The sequence below is a fragment of the Oncorhynchus clarkii genome, chromosome 12 (assembly GCF_045791955.1).
Source record: "Oncorhynchus clarkii lewisi isolate Uvic-CL-2024 chromosome 12, UVic_Ocla_1.0, whole genome shotgun sequence".
NCBI lineage: Eukaryota > Metazoa > Chordata > Actinopteri > Salmoniformes > Salmonidae > Oncorhynchus > Oncorhynchus clarkii.
In genome coordinates this window covers 26,119,237-26,136,111 of record NC_092158.1, presented here as the reverse complement: position 1 = coordinate 26,136,111, position 16,875 = coordinate 26,119,237, and the positions used below count along the sequence as shown (strand labels likewise).

Here is a 16,875-nt window from a genome sequence, read left to right as displayed (position 1 = left end):
TGTCTGGGAAACCGGCCCTTGGTGTCTCTATCGCTGAAAAAAGGAAAGTTTTTTTTTGTTGTTGCCTAAAATCCAAAATGGCACAAAGCAATCTGACAAAAGATTAAACACTATTGCTGTCAATTAAGCTGTGGGGTGAGAGTAAAAGCTCTCTAATGAGTGGAATAGTTAGCATCCCACTGCTGACTGACTAATCAGGAAATGGCACACAGCCACCCAACCATCATGTTTTAGTCATTTTATTTAGACATCCCAAATAGAAGGCAAATAAAACATTGCGCATGTTTACGTAATTTGACAAACATACATTTAAAAAAATGTAGGAATGTTTTACCTTTCTGCTAATCAGAAAGTCTTCATATATACAAAATTACCGCTGTTAATGTTCTAATACAAAAGATTCTTTCACATGTCTAGTATTTTAACTACCACATCCTCAGAACTAAAATTGTTTTGTACAAAGATATACATTCAACTGCCTTCACAGGTGTCCCAATAATTTCCAAATCATTTAATTTTTTTGTTAAAAATGCTGAAACGTTCAATTCAAAATATTCACTTAGTTGCATCTCATAATTGTATAAAATTTGGCAAGCAGAATAGGCAATTACAGTGCATCTACTCAATGCATAAGAAAACACATCATTGGACTTTCTTTGAAAAAACTCATAGGGAAATACAACTCACATGCATCTTGTGTGTGTGTGTGTGTGTTCTTTCAGGACAGAGTATACTATACCTCACACAGCACAAAAACCTTGCAACGGTGATATGGCATTCAACAAAGAAAACTGTTAGAGAGAACATCCTTAGGTTTAGCCAAGTAAGAAGTCTTATCTAGTAATGGTAATCTATGGGTCTTAACAGCCATAATGTCAGAGATGTGCTGCCCAGGACATGCTGGCCCGACTTGCCTAAATCCTGGCCTTCCTTCGGCTGCAGCAACACTACAACATGATCTAGTAATTCATTATTTTCATACCCTTCTCAGAAATCATTAGTGTTTTGTTCTTCATACATCAGTCCATAAATCACCATGACACAGGCGGAGACTGAAATGGATTACAATATTATTAAAATGGACGGCTATGTTAACAAAAATAAGAGTTCTTGGATCCCTAGTCTTTGAAGGACTTCTACTTTTTTCTTTTAACAAACAAAGATGTATGGTGAGTTAAATATTACAAAGTAACATGGGAAAGACCAGGATTAAGTTAGACATGTATTCAATTAAAACCTAAAATAAAGTTGACTGGGCTACTCTCAGCGAGTTTCCTGAGCAGAAGGTCCAAACTTTTGGGGTCCTCAAAAACAAAATTATAAAAGGTTACAAAATATTTCTAACAAAACTAATCTGTCACCAACATGATAATAATAGTTTAAGAAATAAACATTGGTGAACTTCAGGACCATTCCCTCAATGGCATTTGTAAACCACTAGATGGCCCTGTTATTATGTAGGCTGGTTACCTAACGCTCCAATTTGATCTTTGATAATACTGCTGTTTAGTTACACATGGGATATGCTTTCAGTGCAAGACTAGTTCCTTTCTCAGTTTGTATAAAACAATTGACATCAACTGATGACCAAATAAAAGAAACACCTCTGCCATCCCTAATAAAAGAGAAAATAACTATCCTAATTATACATATTTAACAGTCAACAGGGACAATGTCCAGATATCCACTTCAACAAAATACAGAATAAATTGTTGACGGTGATAATACATTAACATGACAACTGTACAAGTTAGTCAATGTACCTCAAGAGCATACATCCAATTTGAAAAACAAGGATACACAGATGTGGAAAAAAAGAATAACCTTCCGTCCAAATGGAAGTCTTTGTCCCTTTTGTTGAACTCATCTCCTAAAAACATTAAATACGGATTAGCAGGCTATAGATAAAACATAACACATTGTCTTTGCAAGATAACTTGTGGAACAATAAAACCAACAATTCATACTTATTGCATTAGTCCTTTTAAAATGTTGATTTTTTTTCTCCCATTGCAAAGGTATGGGTGTTTATGTGAGGCTTGTGTCCCCCCCCTCTTGTTAATCCTACTGTGACTGGAATGTTGACATCACTGTTTAACACTATCCGACTCACTACATCTAGGTTTGACATCCTTCAGATAATAGACAAAACCCTATCTAACTTCTACACAACTGTTCTGGTTCTCTCTTCTGTGATGTAACATTGGTTGGGGTGGAGCCATGTGACAGGGTAGTTCTCTCCACTGCATGGCACAAGTAGGCTAAATGTTCATTTCCATGTCTGAGGAAGGGGCACGGGGTCAGGGGCCAGAGGGTTAGGGAAAGATGGTTCATTTTTCTCCTTTTCTCTCCATCTCGTTTTGTTTTTACCAGGGTGGGGACGAAGGCAGGACCTGGGACAGAAAAGACATACTCTCCATGGATCTCATGGCGATGTTGAGGGGCCCGGACATTGTCATGGACATGGGGGTGCTGATGGCCAGAGGGTGGGCGATATTCATGTGTGCCGTGGTAGGGATGTTGACCGAGGCGATGTTGACGGGCCCAGTGATGGTGACTGGGTGTTGGAGGCTGACGTTAACTGTATTGGTGGAAATGTTCATTTGCGCCGCTATTGTGACAGGGTTGTTGATGGAGTTGCCCCGGTTCATCGTGGTGGTGATGGGGGCGGAGGCTGTTACAGGTGTGGCTGAGGCAGAGTTGTGAATGTCATTATCTAGAGAACAGGGGATAGAGGATATAGTATTAAAGATGTTGTCCTTTCCTTCACTGCTAAACCAATCGAACAATAGCTTTACAATGATAGTTATTGGTTATTCTCCATCATTAAGCAGAGGGAGGAATGCTCTCCATACACTGCAGAAAAATGATCTCCACACTTAAATGTGTGTGAAATAGTCCAGAGATTATTTTTGCAGTATATGCAGTCGGCATTCCTCTCCATCTTTACTGCAGCACACTGACTAAACTAAAATAACTTTTACATTAATAACCATTAACCATTTTAAATGCATGTTCTTGTAAAACAAATACCGAAGCAGGTAATCACGTATAGGCAAAACATTAACTTGGTCATTCTTGCTGTGCAAAGTATAATAAAACAGTTTTAAAATTAGAACAGAAATCTACAAGACAACATTTCCATGGATGCAATGATGATGAAGTGGCACACTGGCATAAGTATTTATCCTTGCGCGTGTGTGTGTGTGTGTGTGTGATGTGACTGTATTCTTGGGAGGAGGGTTAGGGTTAGATTCACACGATGCTATGTTATCATTACCTTTTCGTCCCCCTGAGGAGTTCCACTGCCAGTCCCCTATTCAGAAATACAGACACACATGGGTTATAATGGACTGTCTGCAGGCCAGCCAAGGCTGCTCCGCTAGGACGCCTCTCAGTGCACTCTACTGGCCCCACTTCAGGTGGGTACACACTACCCGGCTTGCTAGTCCCCAGGGGGAGGGAATGGGCCATACGCTTACTGTGGTGACAAACAATATCCTACTTGTAGTGTTCTCTGTGCTGTATGTGGCAGTGCTCATTCAGGTGGCAGCTAACGCAGAGTGAATACACAACACAGCAGTGAAGCTTTTCTTTCAGTGGCCAGGGAAAGAACTTGTTGCATCTTCTGTCTATGTGTAACTGAAAGAGGAAACTTAGAAATGTTGATTAGGTGGCCTGAGCTAGGCTATACTTTGTTATTGACTACACCTCTGAGCAGTGATCCATGTGTAATGGCGTTATGATGCAGTGTTCTCTGGATGGGAAAAGATGAACAGGGTTGTACATGTTCCACAGGAGAATCACAAAAAGACGTTGGCTTACGGCCTGAATCACCACAACTCCAATACAGCACTTTCACAAATGGAAATTCACAGATGAATAAACAAATCAGGAAATACAGACAGTTATAGCACAAGGGCTGAGGAAGAAGCCAGTTATTGGGCTGAACTTGACCTCCATGTTATGTATTATACATTTAGTATATTCAAACGGTTACGGTGCCAGTGATTTCTCAGAATTATTTACTGAGCAGTAATACAAAGAGTCAATACCACCAAATATATATATCAATAACACTAATGAGAAAGACTAACGGAAGAGCAATACTCTGAGAAAAACCCTGCCCTCCCTCTTCTAATTATCTTGCAAGCTGCACAAATCAATTGAGTGGAGGAGCTGTAAGTTTGCTGTGGTTGGATCAGATATCATTGTCTATGTTCCACTTCTCTCTGCTCCAACACGAGCCAATTGCTGAAAGCACTTTAAATTTAGAACATATTTCTGCCACAGGCCATTCACTTCTGTCAACGAGAATACATGTCATCAGATTACATACCTCAAGCAGAAGACCCACAAAAAACAGCACAGCATATACATCTCTCCACTCAGACAAACATCCAATTCATGTTTAAAAACAGAATGGTACTCAAGGGAATTGGGGCAAAATGTAACCAGCGAAGAAGACATGGTAATACCCATCATGGACAATGTTCGGTGGGACTTTCCATGTCCTGTAGTGCTACTCTAACTACACAGAGACTGAAACCTGCCTGAGGATGAAGTCAGCACCAATCAATCAGATGATATTTTCACTGTCATGTAAGGTTTGCCCAGACACTGGCCTCTGGCACACTGTCTTGGTATGGAGTAAAAGACAACTTCTAGGAAAATGTCAGTTGTGGATTGAGGAGTGTGAATGTTCAAAGTGTGTACAAAATAATTAAGTAAAATTACTTAAAAGGGCTTCAAAAGTTGTCATTTTAAAACAGTTTCTCACTTTTTTATTTATTTATTAGGAATGTAAAACCTGAAACGATTTTATTTGAGTTGGGAGGGGGGAGGTGGTTGGTGAGAGAGGACTGACATGACATACCTTTGTTACAGGAGTTAAAGTTGGTCTGGCCGTGTGTCTTTAGATGGCTGGTGATGTAGGCTGCGCTCAGCATCTTGCCGCAGATGTTGCAGGTGACCTTCCCTTCATGTCGGATCATGTGGGAGCGCAGTCGGTCTTTGGTGGCGAAGGCAGAAGTACAGGCCTGGGAGAGGACAGGACAAGGTCAGAAGGTCAGACCAGAGGCACACCACTATTCATAGGACAACACAGCTTCGTGCTCCAGCTCGGTGCTAAGTGAAGCCTGGATGGAACATGTCCAACTTTAAAGGCTTATAGATAGTCATAAATCTCTACTGGGGCCACAGGGTATACTGCAGTGTGGTGTTGTGGACAGACTGCCATTACAACACTATGACTAATGGGCTCATTTTAAAAGACACTAGTCTAGCATAGGAAACTAACAATTACTGTCCGCGCCGACAGAAAGGAAAGTGCAAAGTGGGAGAATTGATGCTAGACGACAGACATGCAGCTCAAGTTGTCAATAATGAGCTGCTGACAAGTGGCCCTAATGAGGCCACACAGTACAGTTCTAGCTCTCTCTTACCGTTACTTGGCATTTGAATGGTCTTTCTGAGGAGTGGACATGCTTCACATGGCAGCTCAGGTGGTCTGGCCTGGAGGAGAGAAAATAAGAAAAGTTACAATCTTGCTGTAGAATATTAATGGACACACAACACACACTGTACTTATGACCTTTACTTGACTCAAATGTTCACTCAGCCCACTCATCGCAGCACCATTAGTTAGTTTGACTGAAAACCTGGACTACAGCAGACAGGCTGGGAACTAAATCATTTCATCACCGATGATGGTGTGGATAACTAACACAGGCAGCTAGGCCAAAGCAAAACACTCACACTGGTAGTGGTTTTGTTACAAAGGAGAGGAGTCAATTAGAATATTTTCAGGAGTGCTGTGAACCGGAATGGCTGTTCTCCTCGTTTCACTGTTAACTGAGGAGGACAGCAGCTTCCAGACAGACAGAGTGCCTGCAGAACTGCCAGTGACTAAGAGTTGCGTTATTCTGCCAGCCGGCCTCTCACTTTTCAGTGTCCCGATAAACCTCTGCGTCACTGTGTTGGAACCAAGCCGGGCTCTGAGATTATAGTTTGGACAGAGAGCATAATGTTTACATCAGTTTGAGACGCTGGAATATTCACTCACACCAAACTTCTGCTGTTATTTGAACAACAAGCTGTAAGAGCTCTTTGCTTCTTGGGTTTTCAATGGTCATTTGTTATATATTTTGCCATTACTCATGCCAATGAATTGCACATATGACTAATGATGCATAACTGGAAGTAGTGAGTGGATGTTGCCGTAAATGTTGAAAGAGGCCATCTTTCAAGGCCACTGTTGGCTTTGCTTGGAAAGACAGGAATGCTCAGTCATTCCAGGTGGCTCAGACTTAAAACAAACAGGACCCTGTAAGCAGCAACACTGGAGCAGAGTGGGAAAACTAGGTGCTAGGTTAAAGGAAATCCCAGGCTGCTGCCTCCCAGGCCTGTTTTAATGGCATTCCCTGGGGAAGGGGAAGTGGTGACAAGCTGGCGGGAACCCCAGCCTAGCTCCTCTCCTTTGCCTGTCCTCGCAAGAGGGAACTCTGGGACACAAGTTGAACTGCTCTCTAAAAACGCAACTGTTTAAACATGCTGGGGACCACAAAGGCACAGAGTCAAGACTATTCAACACTATAAATCCGTGAGCCTGAGGGCAGCTGTCAATGGGACATGTAAAATGTAACATTGAACAACAGATGGTCAAACACTCCATCTCAGTGCTCATCTAACACCACATAGAAATTGTAGACTAACCAATCAAAATTGGTTGATGTTGGAGTTCAAATGAGTTTGTAATAAATAGAAAGCACTTTTATTTGAAATATAAAACAGCTAGCCGGGATTAGTGAAAGTGCATGGCTGGAGCCTACCTGGAGAAGCCTTTCCCACACACGGAGCAGACGTATGGCTTGTGGACTCCACCGTCGTGAGAGCGCACATGGTATGTCATGCGGTCCTTCCTCTTGAAGCGCTGTTGGCAGATGGGGCACTGGAAGGGCTTCTCGTCCGAATGGGACAGCTTGTGACGGTTCAGGTGGTAGACGTCTCGGAAGGCCTTGCCACACATCTCACAGCCATGGTTCTTCTTCACAGGCTTGGCAGGCTTCTTGGGCTGGCTCTGCTGCGGCATGTTGATCATAGAGACTGGAGACATGATGCTGGAGGCTGAGGACACGGAGGTGGTGGCCGTGGTGAGGATGCCTGCGATGGTGGAGATGTAGGAGGGCTGCCCACTGTTCTCCCTGGGCAGGCTGGAGATGAAGGGCACCATGGTGGGGGCCGTCTGGGCCGTCTTCTTGGGCCGCGACACCATCTTGATGCCCGTGTGGCAGGACTCGTGGCGCCGCAGGTGGTAGCTGTCACGGAAGGCCTTGTTGCAGTAGCCGCAGATGAAGGGTGTCTTGCTCTTGTGCTCCTTCTTCACCACGGGCATGGGTCCCCTGCCGCCACCTGCCCCGCTGGCCACGTTGTCTTTGAGGAGCTCTGCGGCACTGGCGGGGGGTTTCTGGTCCAGGGGGATGGGCATCACAGGCTTCTGGTCCACCGGCTCATTTCCAGAGTTGAGCAGCGGCAGCAGGCTGTTCTGGGCCACCTGGTGCTGGTGGTGGAGGGCTTCATTGGCCTGCTGTAGAGACACAGCACAGCAAGTTTAAACACTGGTCAACAACATACAGTGCATTTGGAAAGTAGTCAGACTCCTTGACTTGTTCCACATTTTGTTACGTTACAGCCTTGTTCTAAAATTGATTATATTGTCCCTCCCCCCTCATCAATCTACACCCAATACACGATAATGACAAAGCAAAAACAGGTTGAGAAATGTTGAAAATCTATTAAAAAAAAAACTGAAATATTACATCTACATAAGTACTCAGACCCTTTACTAAATACTTTGTTGAAGCACCTTTGGCAGCGATTACAGCATTGAGTCTTCTTGAGTATGACACTACAATCTTGGCAAACCTGTATTTGGGGAGTTTCCCCCATTCTTCTCTGCAGATCCTCTCAAGCTCTGTCAGGTTGGACGGGGAGCATCGCAGCAGAGCTATTTTCAGGTCTCTCCAGAGATGTTCGATCGAGTTCAAGTCTGGGCCGGGCCACTCAAGGACATTCAGAGACTTGTCCCAAAGCCACTCCTGCGGTGTCTTGGCTGTGTGCTTTGGGCTGTTGTCCTGTTGGAAGGGGAACCTTCGCCCCACTCCGAGGTCCTTAGCACTCGGAAGCAGGTTTTCATCAAGGATCTCTTTCTACTTTGCTCCATTAATCTTTCCCTCAATCCTGACTAGTCTCCCAGTCCCTGCTGCTAAAGAACTTCCCCACAGCATGATGCTGCCACCAGGTTTCCTCCAGACGTGACACTTGGCTTTCAGGCCAAAGAGTTCAATCTTGGTTTCATCAGACCAGAGAATCTTGTTTGTCATGGTCTAAGTGTCCTTTAGGTGCCTTTTGTCAAACTCCAAGCGGGCTGTCATGTGTCTTTTACTGAGTGGCTTCCGTCTGGCCACTACCATAAAGGCCTGATTGATGGAGTGCTGCAGAGATGGTTGTCCTTCTGGAAGGTTCTCCCATCGCCACAGAGGAACCCTCAAAGTGACCATCAGCTTCTTGGTTACCTCCCTGACCAAGGCCCTTCTCATCCGATTGCTCAGTTTGGCCGGGCGGCCAGCTCTAGGAAGTCTTGGTGGTACCAAGTGCACAACATCAAATACTTCCTCCAAGCTAGCTAACCACTGTAGCTAGCTAGTACTGACATAATTAAATCACAATGGATTCGCTAGTTTCCATGAAGCTGCTGCATGTGTTAGCTAGCTAAGGACACTGCACTGTTGTGCTAGTTAGCGAAGATGCTAAAGCTAGATAGCTAGCTAAACCATTGGCTTGGGGCGGGCACTGGCAGTATGGGATTATGGAGAGTGAATTAAATAGTTTCTTCATTTTGCTAGGTAGTTATCTAGTTGTGACCTTCCGGCTAGTATCAACAAGGGCTTCTTTTTTTTTTTTTAACTGCCGACACTTCAGATGTGCTAAGTACTGTACTGGCAGGCAAACGTTCGACAATAGTAGCGTTGTCTGAGCTTTTAGCCTTGGGCCTCGTAGTTACATGTGTTTACACAACATATGGAGATTTAACACTGGCTTTGTACGGTGCCCTTTCTGACGTGATTTCACAGCTCTTCCACTGAATTGACGCTGCAAAGAGTTGGAGAGTGAAAGCGCGACTGCCTGCGGGTGTGATTGCGAGGCGCAAGCCACTGCGTCTGAAGCCACACCGAAATAGACAGTGAGTCATTCTGGGCGCATGCGTGGCAGAGTAGACCACGGGGGCCAGAACAGAGCAGTGAGCAGACTGAAAGTATATCAGCGGGGGTTCTAGTCAGCACTTCCGCCCCTCTGCTGAATGACATGCAAGAGAGACAGCCGAACAACACAACCGGACGAAATGCACTGGAAGATCTGAAAACATTCAGCCAGATAATCATCACAATAACCCTTTAGTCTAAAACCACACTGACTGGGAAAATCATTTGCTAAAACCCCACTGCAAGTAGTTGCTTGGCTCTGTTGACTTCCAAGTCCCATATAAAGAATCATCTTTGTGCCGAGCCACAAGTACTGATGTTTGGGGCATCTATTTGACGAAATACGCAAAAAAAAAAGCAGGGTCAATGACTGTGGATGTTTTACAGGGACAAAAATAGGCCCTGGCTGTGTCATTAGTGAGGAGGCACACAAACAGCCTGCTGCTGCTGAGGAATCTAAATCTGCTATATGAAAAATGATCCCTGTCATGGTGGTGCTCATTTGTCATGTGTGCAAAAGTAGTCTGCCAAAATAGAGACAGGCTTGGAAGAATCCAGCTTAGTGCCCCCAGCAGCAGCCTGTGCATGAGTTTAGCTAAACCAAACAAGGTGCTCCCCTGGTTAGCTAGTAGGTCAACATTACAATGGACATTCCAAACGTGTCCCTAAAACATAAACAAAAAAACTATAGAATTAACAGAAATGCAGTGGTGTAAAGTACTTAAGTAAAAATACTTTAAAGTACTACTTATGTCGTTTTTTGCAGTATCTGTACTTCACTATTTCGGACAACTTTTACTTTACTACATTCCTAAAGAAAATGATGTACTTTTTACTCCATACATTTTCCCTGACACCCAAAAGTACTCATTACATTTTGAATGCTTAGTAAGACAATAACATTATCTAATTCAAAAGAACATCCCTGGTCATCCCTTCAGCCTCTTATCTGGTGGACTCACTAAACACATGCTTCATTTGTAAATTAAGTCTGAGTTTTGGAGCGTGCCCATGGCTATCCATAAATGTTTTTTTTTAAAGTACCAACAATTTGCCATCTGGTTTGCTTAATATTGAAATGATTTATACTTTTGATACTTACGTATATTTGAGCAATTACATTTACTTTTGATACTTAAGTATATTTAAAACCAAATACTTTTGGACTTTTACTCTAGTAGTATTTTACTAGGGGACTTTTACTTGAGCAATTTTCTATTTTTAGGTTGAGTATGGCAATTGGGTACTTTTTCCCCACCACTGCAGAAATGTGTGCATTAGACACAGTCCACCCACTCTCCTCCTCAGCAGTGTGACTGCATGGGCTCTGGGGCTGTGCAGGTTAAGCCCCATCTCCTTAGCCACACGTCAGGAAATAGAGAGCCACCAGGTACAGGCAAGAGCCACAGGATGCCTCCATGTCTAACCGCAGTGGTGAATCTCTGCCATATTACGCTGAATACACTAAGTGAAACCTGCCATCCACATAAAGAACCAGATTCAGCCACCACCCAAAGCAGCCCAATTAGAGGAGCTGGCAGAGAGGTGAGAGGCCTTGATGTGCTGTTGCTAAATCAGTCAGTTTCAGTTTAAAGAGTACATGGTTATGCTGCACAGCAGACAGAGCAGAGGTCCCCCGCTGTGAGAGAAGGTTAGTGACGTCAAAGCGGGAAGCTACCCGACTGACATTAATAAATAAATCACGCAGCGCTGGAATACGTTGTCTGCTTGTCTGCTCCTTGGCTTCAGCGCAGACTAAACAGCCCTCTAGATCAGGGATAAGCACTACACTTGAGGGGAGCACAGACACCGCACCAGACAGACAGGGATGTTTTTAGGAAAAGGATGTGACTGGGGATCCTCCGACTGTGGCAGCACTGTGTCTGCTTACAGACCCACAATGTACTAGAAAATATGTATAATGTTTATCATAATTTAACATGTTTATCTAGCTAAATATACTAGGTTATTATGAGAAATATGACCCTCAGGTGATCTATCATTAAATTATGCAGAACGTAGGTCAATGTATTCTCATCTAGTGTAGTTCAAACAGTCATGTGATGGTAGCCAGTGTGACGTCTGCAGAGCTGATAGGCCTGGCTGGATGGATTTAACATCCCGCTCTAGAACATAATCGGCAGAACGGCACTAGGGCTGCTGTGCACAAAGAGAGCCAAGCATGCCCGTTAAGGGTCATTATTGCTGTTCATTGGAGCTTCTTAAATTGAGGAGGAGGACCCCACAAATAGTGACCGTTATATTTAGTAGGTCTGGGAATTGCCAGGGACCTCGCGATACGATATTACACAATACTTAGGTGCCAATATGATTATGTATTGACATTTTTGCTATCACGATTCAATTACTGACATTTACTTGCAATTTGATGTTCCAAACATATAGCTTATGATATGTCTGCTGCAGAGAGAAGAGAAAGTATGATAATATGAGTTGATCAGTCAATGAAATAAGTGCTAAAAACATGTTGGCTCACTATTTAAAAAGAAGATAGAGAATAAGCTTTGGGATGAAATATAACATATTTTGGTGTTAACTTTATTTATTTATTATTTTGCACACAAAATCAATCAATCCCCCCATCACTAACATATAGGCTAGCCTACAACTTGACTGTCATTCATCAGCTTCAGAGCCCAGGTTGGGTGCAACTCAAATATCTTGACATCCGGAGAGAAAAAACTGTATCCAGTAAAAGCTGCTGCCAGGTCCTACAAAAATTTACATTCATATTGGTCAGGTCACACTGACCATTTCCATCTGAGACCAAAGGCAGGCATAAGAGAGTAGGATGGAGAGGAAAAGTCTTCTCATCTGGGTCTTTCTGATGTGAACACTTTATTGAGTTAATAGAAACATGGCCATTTCATCAGATGAAAAATAACTGGAAACAGACAAACACACACACATCCTCACATTGACCAACTGAAATGAAAAGAGGGACGCTGCAATTAAGACAACTGCGTTCTCTTCCGCAAGTACGAAAGGGAAAGGTCAAATACCTGACCCTTCCCTTTCATGGTCAGCCATCCATCGATCCACCCACCAGGGCCAGCCAAGAGAGAGGTTGGAAGAGGGGGAGGAGAAAATAAAAATAAATCCCACATTCTCCTCCTTATTTCATCTGCCCCATTGTGGAAGACAAATCCAGCCAGTGATGCACTCAGTGCTCAACAAGAGGTCTTTGTAAGCACATCTTCACCCATTTGGCTCCTCTATTCATGGGCCAGGGCCTGAATTTCTACACACACACACACACACACACACACACACACACACACCTCAGCCCAGACGCGCTCTCAGACCCAGGAACTCAGGGAGAACGCCACCGCACCCTCCCGCCTCTATTGTCTGCGCACCTGCTCACACTCACTACCATCCAGGATTAGTCATCAATATCATGATTTTCTAGCCCTCTCGCGGGCTGTCTGAACAGGACCTACTGGCCCAGAGGGGGGGGGGGGGGGGGGGGGCTGTACACTGCAGACAGCAGAAGACACAGCCACTGCTGCTGCAGACAACCTGGCCCCAAGAAAGACGTGCAGGGCCTGCAGCGCTTTCACGCTGCTCTGACCATTTTGATACAAATGTGCTCTGAAGGCTGGGGTCACTCCAATGCAAATAATATCAAAATGGAAGGCAGGGAGAATAAGCAACTCTGAAAAGACACTAACAACACTACTGATCGGTGACTGGCTTAGACTTATTATGTAGCAAACAGTGATTCATTTAATGGTTTATTAACTATTTGCTGTAAGAACAATTACATGTAAAATAGGAAATACCATTTTGAAAGTCTTTGTAGCATGGTTGTTCATTTCCTACACAGATTTGAGAAAAATAAACCATTTGTAGTCATCTGAAGAACATTGATGAATAACCTTAATTTGAGTGCAAATGTATTGCCTTGCCACTGTTTTCAATGTCAGATTAGCTAACAAGTATGTCCTAAAAACAGAAATGAACATCGTTATTTTTGGAACATTACATTCCTGCCTGGGGTTTTCCCAGTAAGCTATCACTGCTCAGACAGTTCCAACATTCTACTGTGGGATAAGCTATAGGCATAACTGAAGGTATTTTACAGCTCTGGTACTTGCAGGACGTAGGTGGAGCAATAAAAAGACCCTAGACGTAGGCTAAACTAGACGAAATGAATACTTGTGGTAGCCTATTCAAGCATACTCCAGGGACAGATTGAGTCATATAGGAGAGGTTGTTCTGGCCATTCTCATTATCATGCTACCCTGCTGCCAACATCCTTGGGATCAATGAGCGAGTTAGGGCTCCATAGGAGAGAGGCGTTTAGCGTGAGTCATACGGACGCAGAAGCCAGCGTCACACAGCCTTTCTGTCAGGAACAAGGCATCCAGTGACAGACGCACCTCTTATTATGCGCTGTTGCAGATGAGTAATGAAGGATTATGTGTACTTTAGCTCTCTCAGAAAGCACAATAGCCTTTGTCAAGCACCACTTTTTTTTCCATAAAAGGGGAATCAAAGTGAAAGTATTTTTTCCCCTCTGCTCTTGAGTAGTGACAGGTGGTTGATCCCTCTGGCCCTGAGCTGCAACCGTTTGATTAAACAGTGGTTCATAGTCTGATGAGATGGGCTAAAAGAAATCTACACTGAGACAACAAAAGAGTGCTCCTCCATAGGGGTGAAAATCTGATAGTTATCTTCATGATTCGTTGATCCTAAGATAATAATAATGTTAGTATAAATAGACAGTATTTGTTTCCTGCACTGACCGCAAGATGAGGGGAAAAAATCCTTTAAAATCTCACTTAAAGTGAAAATGAGTCACATGAAATGACAATGATTCATGGCAACTAGCAGTTGCATGGGAGAATTCAGCAAGTGGGCTGCATTTAACATCAACTTTCACCCCATTTGCCACTTCCTAACATCTACTGATCAATGAGGGACTGTTAACATTAGCATCATCACATCACACAACACCATACTACCCTCAGTAAAATTGCTGCACTGTGCTCAGTATTTGGAGACTGACTGCCACTTAGCCTCAACTTGGCCCTGCACACAGGCTCTGGGCCCACTCCAATTAGCCAGCAACAGCTGCACATTTCCAATACTTCGGGAATAGAACAGAGTTTGCTGTAATTTTCCCTGGTACAGCTATCACTTCAAAGCAGAAAGCAGGGCTAAAAAGGGATTGCCCGTAGAATAAGAATTTTAAACACTCACACAATCTGAGCTCCCATTCAAAAAATAAATAATCTATTTTTCAAGATGGAGCCATGTACCACTTGGGGGGGGGGGGGGGGGGGGATCAGGCTGCTCCGATTTCAGACTGTTAAACTGATCCAGTCCTGCTGGGGGCCTAGGCATACTTTTATGAGTGAGGTCAACTCCAAGGAATGTTTATAATATAATGTATAAAACGTGTGATACTAATATTATGACGGGGACAATTTATATTCAGGTGTGAACCAGGTTGCCCAATTGAACACAACCATCATTATTTGAATTGCAACATTGTAGGCCCAGCTCTGAGTAGGTCAAACGGATTGAATAGTTTTTGTGTCAAGTTCCACAACAACCAAAGGACTAGCTATGAGGACAATTTATTCCAACAGTCCCCAAGGATCTAAATCAGATAAAATACAAGAAGCCAGCTAACGGATAAAATCTTAGCTGCATAAGGTTACCCTGGCCTTAATTTGTTTAAAAACAAACAATAATCATCCCACTACAACTGTAGGCTAGACCTTTGTTAACCTGCTTGAAAAAACTATTTATCGCTATTATTAATGCCCGGCCCAATAGGCTAGCAGAAATGTGTTCAATTTTATAAACCAAATATGATACGTTGGTGCAGTGATGCTGTAATGCAAATCTGGAAAGAAACTAAGCTTGAATGCAGGCCAAAAACAAAAATAGTAACGTTAACTATAACCAGCTGACAATGTTGCATAATATAATGGTTAGTTAGCTAAAACTGAGATAGTTATATGGATTGAAATCTCCTTTTCGCAAACTGAAATAAATCACTTTTTATTTTGTGTGCAAATTGAATTCCTTCTTTACTCGCGGTCATATAATGTTAGCTAGTAGGTCTAACTTAGCTGGCTATTTTGAATCATTGAGGGGGAAGGAGAAACTTAAACGCTGACTGGCAAAAAAAGCAACGAAGTAACGTTAAACGTCAATCGGGAAAGTATTTCTCGCTTTCTAGTGATCCGAGATCCGATTATTTTAGGAAACTAGCTAACTGGCTAGCCATTGTTTATAACGTAAAGTTAAACCGTCAGACAGAAAAAAAACGGATCAACGGTTCCGGGCAAATAAAAAAAAAACAGGCTGGCTGTGGGGTTCTTGGAGCCTGCGAATGATCGATCTATGAATAACGTTTACTGGCTTTGATCTAACAAGCTAACTTACATAACATAAACAAAGCTTTACGTTAGTTAGATAACTAAGCCAACTAATTTGTGTTTTTTCCATCACCATAGTAATACAGAAAAAGAGAGAAAATAACATTTTTCCAAACGTCATGCCCAACCTCTCAGCTGGAAGCCTGGATTGATGTACCATTGTTTTGCTTGGATAGCTTTACTTAAAATTATACCTTTGAAAAACGTCAGACTGTGAATGTCTTTAGTTTCCTACAGTTATTCCATCAATGACCTTACTTTTCGGGTATCAAAGTTCACTTACCTGAAATAGAAATGTACTCCAGCTCGGTTCCATTGCAACACCTAAAAAAATCTGCAGGAAACCTACAAGAAACCTACAACAAAGCAGCCAAACATGGCAGCTGCTACAACTTCCTGTAACCCTTGGACTGTTCCACTTTGAAAGCATTTTAGGGCGACAATAATGGAGTTTTCATAAGAAAGTATATCACTTATTTTCAGCACAACAAAGGTTTCAAATATGATTCATTTACATAACCTAAATATCCAACTTATATTAAGTAGAATATGAAACTGGGTGTTAATATTTCTGGTGTAGGCTACTAAATGTATCAAACACCCCTATGTCTGTGTTTCCCTGATTCTGCAGGGGGCATTCAATAAACAGCAGAGGTAATCAATGGCTCCGCAGATGGCATAATGTAGGAATACTGGGGAGCTTTTCTTCATAAATGTTGAGGAACATTTTGACCTCGGAATCGCATTACCTTACACATAATACAAGCACCATGGTAATACTTTTTGCATAAACTCGTAATCTCCGTGGTAAAACTACAATAGTTAGCCCCAAGGTTCGCCAAAGAACGTCGTATGGTCTAATACAAAACGTAATGGAAGAACTACGCCCTCTAGGGGTCTCGGCGCTGGAAGTACTAGTTTATTTCTCGGCTTTTTTAAAGCGTTTCGTTTCCTAATGAGGACAATCTTGTTCTCATTTGTTAGCGGATAGTCAACAGTTAGTTATACAACAGTCTGTATAGGCACTTAAATATTTTGTCTTTCCCATTCACCCACTGAATGGCACACATACAATTCATGTCTAAATGTTCTCCAAGCTTAAAAATCCTTAATTAATCTGTCAACAAGTGGATAAATATATATATATATATAACTTGTTAAATCCTATTCAATCAGTGATGTGCAGGTTCTATTAT

At 42.7% G+C, this 16,875-nt stretch overlaps 1 protein-coding gene across 1 annotated transcript; it reads right to left on the bottom strand.

Moving 5' to 3' along the window:
• Positions 1-223: 223 nt before the first annotated feature.
• On the bottom strand, positions 224-16,061 carry LOC139422926 (vascular endothelial zinc finger 1-like). The gene is made up of 6 exons (XM_071174403.1): positions 15,963-16,061; positions 6,831-7,585; positions 5,445-5,514; positions 4,877-5,039; positions 3,281-3,316; positions 224-2,716 (listed from the first exon to the last, which is right to left on the bottom strand). Exons 1-6 carry the CDS (start codon positions 15,993-15,995, stop codon positions 2,367-2,369), a joined length of 1,407 nt encoding a protein of 468 aa, XP_071030504.1. The 5' UTR covers positions 15,996-16,061; the 3' UTR covers positions 224-2,366.
• Between the last annotated feature and the right edge of the window lie 814 nt (positions 16,062-16,875).

Bases quoted from the DNA above. Each gene is read 5' to 3' on its own strand.
- LOC139422926 (XM_071174403.1), bottom strand. From the start codon at position 15,995: ATGGAACCGAGCTGGAGTACATTTCTATTTCAG. The intron at 5,515-6,830 runs GTAGGCTCCAGC...TCTCTCCTCCAG, and splicing joins TGTGGGAAAGGCTTCTCCAG to GCCAGACCACCTGAGCTGCC. The intron at 2,717-3,280 runs GTAATGATAACA...CCTGTTCTCTAG, and splicing joins CTCCTCAGGGGGACGAAAAG to ATAATGACATTCACAACTCT.